General features: G+C 37.3%; 1 protein-coding gene across 1 annotated transcript in view; it reads right to left on the bottom strand.

The window, feature by feature from the left end:
• Window positions 1-11,887, bottom strand: part of LOC127625734 (multiple epidermal growth factor-like domains protein 6) — a 121,812-nt gene extending 109,925 nt beyond the window's left edge. Inside the window, exons 1-3 of the mRNA XM_052101099.1 lie at window positions 11,774-11,887; window positions 8,955-9,089; window positions 5,618-5,727 (exon numbers count right to left, since the gene is read on the bottom strand). Coding sequence (XP_051957059.1) covers window positions 5,618-5,727; window positions 8,955-9,089; window positions 11,774-11,859 — 331 coding nt within the window. The 5' untranslated portion in view covers window positions 11,860-11,887. The remainder of the gene's footprint in view (window positions 1-5,617; window positions 5,728-8,954; window positions 9,090-11,773) is intronic.
• Window positions 11,888-12,400: the final 513 nt, after the last annotated feature.

Raw genomic sequence — 12,400 nt, 5'->3', positions numbered from 1 at the left:
AAAATATGAAATTCTTCAAAAAGAATTGTCAGGTGGTGTAACCAACATGCAGGCAGCCATTCTGTTGTCATGTGACAAAAACAAAACTTAAACTAAAACCAAGGACCCCTTTAGACCCTAATGACGGTGTATGAAGTTTAGAAAAACATTATATATTTGACTTTATCAAAAGGCAGATTCTGAATAATTCAAATGGAGTAACCCTGAGAAAACTGGATATTCGTGACTTAAAAACCCTATATTTGTAAAAAACAGTACCTCGTAAAATATGTTTGAAAACGTGTTTGTATTTGATGTCTTCAAAGCAAGTATTTTAATAGCTTTGACTTGATGGTTAAATCTTGACATCTGCAGTCTCCATTGATCATTATTTCAAGCTTAATTACACTTTCTAGCGCCATCTAGCAATCCGTGTCAAGCACAAGAAAGTGTAATAGAGCTTGAAATCATGATCGTGCCTAGAGATTGCAATGGCAATATATACAGTGAAAATGAGGTTACATTTATTGTAAATGGATTACTTTTATGCTGCCTTTATGTGCTTTTTGGAGCTTCAAAGTTCTGGCCACCATTCACTTGCATTTTATGGACCTACAGAGCTGATATATTCTTCTAAAAATGTGTGTTCAGCAGAAGAAAGTCATACACATCTGAGGGTGAGTAAATTACGAGTTTTCATCATCAGGTCAACTATTCCTTTAACACTACTTGACATTTTGTAAATCTTTAAATACATTTTTTTGCATAAGTGTTTTCAAAAAATGTATGAAACCAACATGGACACAAATATTACATTTCTAATGGACTTGATAAAAGTGTTTTAAACTAAATGTTTAAAAGATTTCCCATTTTTATCATCTCGGACAACCTTAATTTGTCATTGACCCATTACAGACGGAACCTGGAGATAAAGTGGTTATTAGACTTATTAGTATGCTAGGGACAAAGTGAGAAAAAGTCATCACTATATGCTGCATTTTATCAAACTCTGGCATGCTCTTAATTTCCCTGGTGACAAGTACTACATCCCTGAATGACTATAACACCTCAGAGACAACTTTTTAATTCCACAGCACGACCCAAACTGTCTGTCCTGCCAAAGAGCTACAAATCCAGCAGACTTTTAATTGTCCAACCCAGCTGGCCAAAGCCGTCCGACTCAAATATGTTAAACGATAAGGTTGTGAAGACAGACGTTCTGTCCGTGTGCCAGTCAGTGGGGGATTTTCTGGTGAGAGACTCAACTCGTGTTCTGTCCGTGTTTGTTCTCTCAGAAAAAAGAGTGGTTATTTTGTCCCGTTTCTTAAAGTTCTTCCAAGTCTTGAGTTACATAGATAAAAGCCGAGCTTCCTCTCGTACCTCAGTTTAAAGAGAATAGATACGGTCGCAGAGGAAAACTAAACCCGATGACTTATGTAGGGAGATGTTGAGCACTGAGCTGGAATGCATGTTGAGGAACTTTCTAAGCGTGTTTAAAAACAAACCAAAGCTAGATTGGGGAGGACGCCTAGATCTTGCAGGTATAATGAGTAGTTTCACCTTCTCTAAGAGACAAAGGGGTCTTTGAGGATTGTGTTGGCTCCAGAAATAAGACCTGGAGAAAATCACAACCCGAAGGGTAAACTGTTATGCAACTGTCAGTCATTCTGGCTTGAGACCACTTAAGTTGCCACAAGTCTTGGATAAAAATGACCAGTGGATTTTAACTTGATTTCCTTGATTTGGAAGTCAGGATAGGAATAAGTGGGGGTTTTGTACATTGAATGTACACAAACCAATAATTAATTGAATTGGAGGATATAATACCTATAAGAATGTGACTATGAGTCTGAAAAAAGCAGTTTGCACATCTGGGAACCTGCTTTTTTCTTCTGCCCTATAGTCAAAGGAAAATAAAAGACTCAAATGGACCTTAATTTACTAAAACTAAAAGAAAAAGGAATTGATGCCTACATGAATGACCGGACCCAGGGTTTCCTAGCAGAACATTGCCCAGTGCATCACACTCCTTCCGCCGGCTTGGCGTCCTCCCACAGTGCATCCTGGTGCCATCTCTTACCCAACGTCCAAGGTCCAGTTCCAACACTCACGTGCCCATTGTAAGCACTTTCGATAGTGGACAGGGGTCATCATGGGCACTCTGACTGGTCTGCGGCTACGTAGCCCCATAGGCAGCAGGGTGTGATGCACTGTGTGTTAAGAAACATTCCTCCAGTAACCATCATTAAAATGTTCAGTAACTTGTGCCACAGTAGACCTTCTGTCGGTTTGGACCAGACGGGATAGCCTTCGTTGCCCTCGCACATTGATGAGCCTTGTGTGACCAACACCACTGTCGCCATTTTGTGGTTTGTCCGTCCTCAGACCACTGTCAGTAGGTACTCACCACTGCTGACCGGGAGCACCCCACAAGCCTTGCCGTTTCAGAGATGCTCTGACCCAGTCATCTGGCCATAACAATTTGGCCGTTGTCAAAGTCGCTCAGGTCTTTACTCCTGCCCATTTCTCCTGCATTCAACATGTTGACTACCAGAACTGATTGTTTGCTTACCATCTAATCTACCCAGACCTTGACATGTGGCCTTGTTAGGAGATGATCAACGTTATTCGCTTCACCTGGCCATCATGAGTGGTCATAATGTTTTAGCTCATCAGTGTAGATTTCATTCAATTGTTTAATGGTTATGTACCTTGATGATGATTGTTAACTCAATGAAGCACTGAAAGTACTTCTTTCTAAAAGCAAAACGTCAAATGATCAAAATCTCCGGAAAACAGGGGTTGCAAAAATTAAGTGACTTTGGACATTAAGATGGTAAAACACAGTGGGTCTTATCTACGAAACATGAGCAGAAAGGATTTCTCTGTAAATTGTAAGTAAAATCACTCGTATGCAAACTGTTGCATTCAAATCAAGGTGATTTACATTAGAATGGATTCATGAACAATTTACACCAAAATTTGTTCCGCTTGTGTTACATGAATAAAGCTCTTTGAATGCAGTGTTTTTCTACCCCTCAGAACCTCATTTTAATTTGCTTAAAATACTATTTGTTGTCTACAGGAGAGGTATGCAGGCTACAGACGTCCTCTGGACAAAAAAAAAAAATCACATCAAAAGGATTCCAGTCTTGTCCAGTTAGACTGAGATCTAAACTCCTCAGAAAAGACAAACCAAAAAGTAACTTCCTCTCTTGTTACCAGGACAAAGAAAGTTGCGGGACCCATCCAGACCAGACAGCAGACGACATGAGCTACTGAAATCCAATTAATGACTGGTTCTTTTAGCGTTATATGGTAAAACAAGTTCAGACAATGTGATATCAGGGCTTTGTTGTTGGCCATATGGTCAATGTTTAACAAAGAACATTGTCTACAAACTCGTACCAACTACACTCCCCGAGCACTTTATTGGGTCCACCTGTACACCTAAATATTTATGCGATTATCTAATCAGCCAATCCTGTAGCAGGAGTGCTGTGCATAAAAATCATTCAGATATGGGTCAGGAGCTTCAGTTAATGTTCACATCAACCATCAGAATGGAGAATTTTTTTTTTATCTCAGTGATTTGGACCATGGCATGATTGTTGGTGCCAGATGGGCTGATTTGAGTATTTCTGTAACTGCTGATCTCCTGGGATTTTTACACACAACAGTCTCTAGAATCTCACATTTGAATTACCACAGAAGCACGTCAAGTCTTAACTATCACCAAAACATAGAATGAGACGTTTTTGTGTGCGAGCGCTTTTTATATGGAGTTCAAAGTGGCGCGTGACACTGGCGTTGACGCTCTGATGCAAATCATGAACACGGCTTCATGACTGCTGTAACAAAGCGGATAGCCGTAATCTACCATGAGATTAATATTGTGGAGGATGAGAGTTTAAGAGATTTAATGCCCATTGCAATGAATATGCAACCAATGTGGGGACTAGTTTATTCAATTATTCAAACTCCCAGTTAGACTTTGAGAATCCATCCATCCATCTTCAACTGCTTCTCCGAAGTCATGTCGCGGGGGCAGCAGCTCCAGCAGGGGGTCCCAAACTTTCCTATCCCGAGCCACATTAACCAGCTCTGACTGGGGGAGACCAGAGACATTCCCAGGCCAGTGTGGAGATGTAATCTCTCCACCTAGTCCTGGGTCTTCCCCGAGGCCTCCTCCCAGATGGATGTACCAGAAACACCTCCCTAGGGAGGTGCCCAGGGGGCATCCTTACCAGATGCCCAAACCACCTCAACTGACTCCTTTCGACACAAAGGAGCAGCGGCTCTACTCCGAACTCCTCACCCTATCTCTAAGGGAGAAGCCCACTACCCTTCTGAGGAAAACCCTTTCGGCCACTTGTACTCGCGACCAATTTCTTTCGGTTGCCAGAAACACCTCCCTAGGGAGGTGCCCAGGGGGCATCCTTGCCAGATGCCCAAACCACCTCAACTGGCTCCTTTTGACACAAAGGAGCAGCGGCTCTACTCTGAGCTCCTCACCCTATCTCTAAGGGAGAAGCCCGCCACCCTTCTGAGGAAAACCATTTCGGCCGCTTGTACTCGCGACCAATTTCTTTCGGTCATGACCCAGCCTTCAAGACCATAGGTGAGGGTAGAAACGAAAATTGACCGGTAGATCGAGAGCTTTGCCTTCCGGCTCATACAGCGAGTGCAATACTGTCCCCGCTGCCCGAATGATTTGGGAATCATTTAATGTTACTTGAATTGATGCTATTTTAGTGTATTTCTATCTTTATATTGTGGAAGGCTTTGTTGGAAAATGTTAATAAAGCATTATATTGTTACATTTTCTTTTGTTTTCTTTCCTAAGATGGAATTAAAAGCATTTTGATACGAAAATAAATCTACATAGGTGTCAAATTTCAGCACTTTCAAAATCTGCGATTAAATTACAATTATCTAGAAAGAATTATGCGATGAATCAACTGACAGCACTATTTATATGGAATTATCTTTATTTGGGGGCTTTTCTCAATGAAATATTGATATGTAATGAACTGCATATTATCTGCTTAATTAATCGCATGTCTAGTAATTAATAAATAAAAAATAATCAATTTACAGCCCTAATAAAATTACAAACATCAGAATTTGACTCTTCCTTTGATCTTATAAAATTTTTAGTTATTTAGTGGTTTTAAATATTTGTGATTTGTATATAATTGTTTAATACCACGCCAGCATCAAAGGCTATTCTTATGATAAGAACAAGTTATAATCAATAAATATAGAAATAAAGCAACTAAATAAAATGTTAAAATATATAAAGAAGATAAATAATCCAAACAATTTCATACAGAAAATGTTAAATCTACTGAATAGAAGATTCTTCAAATGTAATTGTGGTAAGAGTACAGTTCTCTAAAATAGTTGGGAACTCCTGTTGTATACCTATATCCTTTCTTAGGATTCCTCTAAAAATGGCCTCAAAAACATCATATATACAGATTTGTGTCAGTAAATAGTGAAACAAAAATCAGAGGCATATGCAGACATCATAATGAAATGCATTTGTGTAACAGTTGAGTACATTTTCTTACATTACATTATGATGTCATTTAACAACATCACATCACTTGATCAGTATTTAAAAGACACTTACGATACAAGCATCCAGCCTCCCCATTGAGCTGAGACCATCCTGGACAGCACTTACAAACAGTCTGATATTCCTGACGATACACTTGTCTGTATGCTGTGTAGTATGCCGTCCTAAAGGGAAAAAGTTGGGGAAACTAGTAAATCTTGAGATAGAATCTTACAGACAGACAGACAGACAGACAAGATAGATAGATGGAGCGCAAGTCTGTCATCAGTCTCTGTTTATCAGCGTTCTCTGATTGAAAGCCCATTTCTGTTAGGTAATGAAGGCCTTTCTGTATGTGTTTGTGGTTAGTGAGTGATTGAGAGAGGTCAAGTCATGACTAACGTTTGTGTATGAGCACTGATGTGTAAAAGCACAAACAGCTCTGTAATCAGCAAAGTTTCTCCCTTATCCACTCTTTAATGACGCTTTCTAACAACATGAAACTTGCGTTAGATCCCGGGTGTCTCGCTCCCTGTAGTATAACCCTGTGCTCTTTGTTTATAGAGTTTAATTGCAGGGCTCTGGTCTCTTGCTTGGCAAGTATACAGAGGAACAAACGAGCTGGTGCGTGTTACACAGGAACTCCTCCTGGCTGAGAGTCCGATGGGGGTGGTTGTCAGTCACAGGGTGAGTTTGGGTTGCTTTGGCTTCTATCTCATAGGTATGCGAGACTCTTTGGAGATGCCTTACAAATTGCTGCTTTCGTCAACAGTGTAACTATACCTTACACTTATGACAAAGTTGAAAGACTTTGATTAGAGAACAAAGCATGAGAACAACACAAATGTGACTCGTTTGTAGCTATTTCTGTAACTCCATTGAACAGCAGGATTTGAGGTTACTCCTGCAATTTTAAACCATATGCTGCATGGAAAACTATATAAAATCTAATAGTCATGCTGAAAACAAAGCAGTTTAAATGTCAATAAAATAGTTGAATTTTCACTTCACTCCAGAAAAATAGCTCTTTGGCTGAACTTAATTCAATTGTGGACAGTGGTTCCAGATGTCTGAAATTAGTTGTCTTTACTTAAAATTATTATGTAATCTCAACACAAACACTTCGTGTAGAAACAACCTAGATGAATTGGGTAAATCCAACAAAATTAAACATGTCAATATAACTCAAATGTATTTTATGTATTGTATTTTAACTAATGAAAGTGAATGTTAGCATGCTAAATACACGCTGGTTGGAAGCAATACAGAGTATAGTTTAGTAACTATGCTGATGGTTAGCACAGCATTTGCTCAGTGAAGCGAGCAATCAGTTTCATGTGCGACATCTACCTGTCCACATCATTAGCTCCAACATAAAACAAACTCTTCTAAATCTCACAAAATATTAAACACTAACAAGTATCCCCCTTTATATTCATCTTGCACAAAAACACATAAAATAACACTTAATTTTAACATTTAATTTCCCTGCTGAGTCCCATGCAAAGCATGTTGGGAAATGGAAATCCCCTGGCCAGTTTCATCAATGCTACATTAACTCCACAAAATGTAGTGCAAACTCAAATGAATTAAGTAAACTGCCATTTTACACATTTAAATAGATAGAATGCAATGAAAACAAAATGTTCTAGAATTGTGTTGCTTTAGTTCGTTTTAATTAAGCAAATTGAACAAGCAGCAAAAAGTTGGAGTTTGATGTTGACAACTCGACTGTAAATAAAAGAAGAATGAAAAAACATCAAGAATCTAAAAGGCTTTTCACACTTAGTGCAACACCGAACACGGGTTTCAAAAAGACATTAACCCAAATTAAGAATGCTAATTCTGAATTGTGGTGCCAACATTATACAGAAAATGAAGCTGTTACTTCTAATTCCAAAAATTACTCATAATTATTAGGGCTGTTGTTTTAACAAGTTAATTTATTGTGATTATATAACAAATAATCGGTTTAAAAAAACAAACACATTACGAGATGGCAAAAATATTAGAAAGAATAAGTTAAAACATTTGACTCCTATAGAGAAAATTCACAAACCAATGAATGATGTGGATGAACATTTACAAAGTCATTTTTAGCTCTTCACATTGTCAAAAATGTTCAAAAATAATGAATTGAAAAAAATAAAAATAATAATAACAACAACAACAACAACAACAACAACCAGTCCAGTATGTAAAGGCTGTCTATCAATAAGTAAGCAATATTTTGCAAATGTTAGGAGCAGGTTCTTTTACAAGAATAGAAGCATCTCTGCATGTTAACATGTAGGGCCCTATGTTTTTAAAATAAGTTTTAGGCTATTTTTTTCCAAATTCTTTTTTTTTTTACTATTCTGTTTTTTCCATTTGATTTTTTCTGAATTCCTTATTCAACAGTTTAATTCAATTTGATCAACAAAAGGGTGTCTTAATAAATTAAATTATTAAACCTTTAATCAAATGGAAATAGAAAAAAATTATTAAACATAACATTGCATTATTTTTATCATATGAGGTACTTACATGCGAGTAAATTCCCCACAGCACAATAAAATACTGCAATTTAATTAACTAAATGAATATGTAGTCTGTATGTGTGGTGCACTTCAAGTCCTCTACTACACAAAGGGTTGCCACCCGTCCTGTAAAATATGGACATATCCCGAATTTAAAGATTAAATGATGCCCCATTTTAAGCTGGTCAGATGGCATCATGGCATCATTCAAGAGGGACCATCCCATCAGGGATTAATTTAACTTTGATATTCCTTTGGAAATTTTACCTATGGTGTGTAAAGGACCATCTGAAAAGTCAACACATTGTGATAAATTGTGCTAAAACTCTGAAAGGGGTCAACAACTCTAGAGAGTGTCCCTTATTTTACAACTTCAAATGAGGGAACCCTAACTACACAAAAGAGAGTAAGTGATGCTGACAATGCGTGTTTTCAGAGAACCTGACTTCACATATTCACTTTGAAGCGGACAACACATGCAGACTATATATTTATTTTATTGCAGTTAAATAATCCCACTAGGACATATCACGATTTTAATTGGTGCACTAAATGTTAACGCAATGACATTCATACGTCAGACGGCATCAATGTTTTGTATCAGCGCATTTTCACAAGTACAAGTATGTGAGCACAGCATCAGACCCGAATCCAAAACCAGTATCGTATAGGGACATCCCAAATAAAAATGACCCTGGGTTAACCATTTTAAGAGTAAAAGGCCAAAAGTAAGTCAGTTTGCTCAAAGAGTTTAGAAAATATATGGATAATTTGAAGAGTCAGAAAGTTGTCAAATGTTTTGCTGATCAGATCAAGTTAATTTTCACAGAAAGGTGTTAAAGCGCAGTCAGTGTTTGCGGTGTAAATAAATGAAATCAATAAATCAGACTTACCTCCTCTCGTAGCCCATACACCAAGACTGTCCCTGGCATCCCTGCTTCCAAACTTTAACCATCCGTGTGAAGGTCTGGACACACGGCTGCATCTTGGCCACCAATTTTACCTCCTGCTTAGTACACACGTTTGGCCTGCCGGAAAAATGGTTACACTGATTAAAATATGCCTTTACTGTGACTTACTATACAAATATTACAGGTTCGGCCCCAATGGAGCAAACTGAGATTAAACATCTTGTGCAAAGTTTATGGATCAACCCTTGCAACATTCTGGTTACCCAGCCCAGATAGTTAACCACTTGTCTACTCCTGCCCAAACATACAGTCAGTGGAGTCTCCAGATACAGTTGAATTCCACCTCCAGTTTGCGTCAGAGTCCTATTGTTAATGATATTGAGAAAATGACCATCTGACTGCTCATTATCCTGCTAATTACAGGACTGCATGACAGGTGAAGTGTCACTTTATCCCCAGACCGCTAGATGTCGGGATAGACCATATCAGAAGAGTCAGTGTGTAATTAAATAACTTTGAAGAACAGAGACAGGGACAGTGTATTTTAGATTTTTACTGATACAATCCCTGTCAAATTTGATGTCAATTCCAATAAATCATTTGAATCACCTTGCACACTGTTTATAGATGACAACATGATTTACACAGTTGAACTTCCCAGACTAATACATCACTCTGCAAACATTTACAATAGCCTCAAATTTGACACCCCAGGCATCAGTTCAGATCAGACACCATTATATCACAAGGAAGCACATTTATGGGAATATATTCATGTCAGGGATTATAAACACCAAATGATGTAACAGAAAAGTTAAATGAGTTTTCAGTCTTATGAGAGTCTTACAGCTCACATTGCACAAAATACAGACAAAGTATTTGGGCACATGATAGTAGGATGCACATGTCCAAAGATAGTATGACAAACTAAATCAGTTTACTGGCTAGGACACCTGTGGTTAAACTAGGTTAAAAAAAATTAAAATTAAAATTTTTGTTTTGCAACTAAATGTGTAGCGCATCAAATTTACCAATACAGCTGATGGAAATGCAAATTATCCCTAAAATTTCACAAGTGTTGACATTATATTTGAAATTAAAATATAAAAGTCTATGTATGTTTGTAAACACTTTTTGTCAAGAAAATTGGCATTAATGCGGCATTAGTGTCACATGACAGAATTTACCCCAATTGTTAGCCTGTGTTAATCATAAGGACAAGGAATACATCCTTTAAAGTCAATTTACTGTACATGAAGCATTACACACACTGTTATGGATCGGTCTTAATGGCATACCTGCACAGATCCGATGCGGCAAACACATCTGCATCATGACACTTCCAGGAGTGCCAACACAAATAACTTGTATCATGCACCTGTCATCGACAAGTGCAAGGAGAACAAATGCATGGCCACTGTGTGTGCTTAATTTAAACACGGTAGCCGTTTATTTATTAAAGCTGCTTTTCCACACCATTCAAAGTAATAGACAGCAGTCATAGAATTAGCCCACAATACAAAAAACATAATTTCTGTGCACAAAGATGTTTTAAATGAAAAATAAATACACAATATTAGGAGAAAAGCATAAGTGTGCTTTTTTGGAACACTATTCTATTAAATTAAAAGACGACAAATTCCCTGTATTCAATTAAATGTATTACCAAATGAATAAAGCGTTAAATTAAAAAAAAAATATTTACCAACCGAAAAAATTATATTGTTAGGCCTATATACTTGCCTTTTCTTTACAAAAACTTAAATTAGCCTTAACCTGAAAAATTTTTTTTTAAATAAAATACATTCGGCTGAATGACATTCTCAGAAAGTTCTTCACTTGTTTCAAGACTATAAACTATCAGAACTGTTTATCCAATGAGTTTTCAGAAAACTAACTTTTAAATATTTTTAATATAACCCTCTTTACCTCAGATCGCATTTGCTGAGCTTCTTCAGAAAATGTACATAGCATTATGACATTACATTTATTTTAGTTGACTATCAAGATCAGTTGGACATTAAAAGCTGCTGGACGAATATAATGCAGTCGTGATGGCGATGCTTTAAATTAGATGATTGTTCAAAATAGTTTATTGAATATCAGGAATGTATGTAAACCCTGATATTACACTGCATACTTGTTTCTTTAATAGCTGTGCACACAGCACATACACATCAATGGATGGTCCTTATACTAAGACCGAAAGTTTCCCCACAACTTGGTGCAGGTTGGCAGCTTGAACAGGGCCATGACGATTCGCTTTCGGGTCGGAACCGGTCGGTGCCAACCTGCGATAGGCGCAACATCAGGACTAATATTACAGTCCTATCAGTCGGTGCCAACCTGCGATAGGCTCCCTTTTGATTCCAATTCCTCATTTTCTTATTACATTTGTGTGAGAAATTATAATGACAGTGGCTAATTTCACTGGGGGGATTAGGGACATCTGAGAGGCGGAACACAATTAGCGATAAACACACATTTCTGTATGGAAACGGTTTAAGATTTCTTTTGCTATAAACCAAAACTTATGCGATAATGCATAATAATGTTAACCATGACGTCATCACGCACAGCATTTTTATCGATAAAGGGCCATTTAGGAAACTGGCAGAAGACGGCAAATTACGCAAATAGGTTTTTTTTACGCATTTTAACTTTGTCGATAACAAAACTGCGCGAAAAGTGGATGGAAACTAGTTATGATGCCCGAAGATTACTAAATATCTGATATTATTTTGAACACGCAAGAGGAGTATACTTTTATTTAATGAATTAGTATATTAATTATTACTCACATGTGCGGTTTGAGGTCTTTTCCATCACGGGATGCTGCATTAATACCATGAATTAGAATGATTAATGAATAAATGCTCATATCCATCCTCAAATAATGTTCTGAATGGTTCCAACTGAATCATGCACCAGAATAAGATCCTTAAATACCGAAAAACTAGTCCACATTAGTCCATAATAAGGTGTTTGGAGAGCAGTGGGGACTCCGCGCGGTGTGTGGAGGAGAATAAAAACACTCAAATCAGAGAGAGAGAGAGAGAGAGAGAGAGAGAGAGAGAGAGAGAGAGAGAGAGAGAGATCGATCAAATGCAGGTGTTACTGGGGGAGGACAATCATGCATCAGCTGCAGCTAAATTCATTTTTAAAGTGCACACCCTCTGAAACCAATTACTGCCTTAAACTATTTTGGTCACAGTATTTTTTTTTTTTAATGTTCATAATGTCTTGTAAAATGCTTATTTTTTATATATATTGTAATTATAGTTTTTATTTTATCCATTAAATGGCACCTTATTTTAATTCTATTTGTATTGTTATGTTACAGTTTTATTATTATTAGCCTTGTCATTATCTGTTTTGTGTATTAATGCTTTGGCAATATTGGATGTAAACACAATCATGTTAATAAA

Source organism: Xyrauchen texanus, chromosome 32 (assembly GCF_025860055.1).
Source record: "Xyrauchen texanus isolate HMW12.3.18 chromosome 32, RBS_HiC_50CHRs, whole genome shotgun sequence".
Classification (NCBI taxonomy): Eukaryota; Metazoa; Chordata; class Actinopteri; order Cypriniformes; family Catostomidae; genus Xyrauchen; species Xyrauchen texanus.
This window is presented reverse-complemented; position numbering and strand designations above follow the sequence as displayed.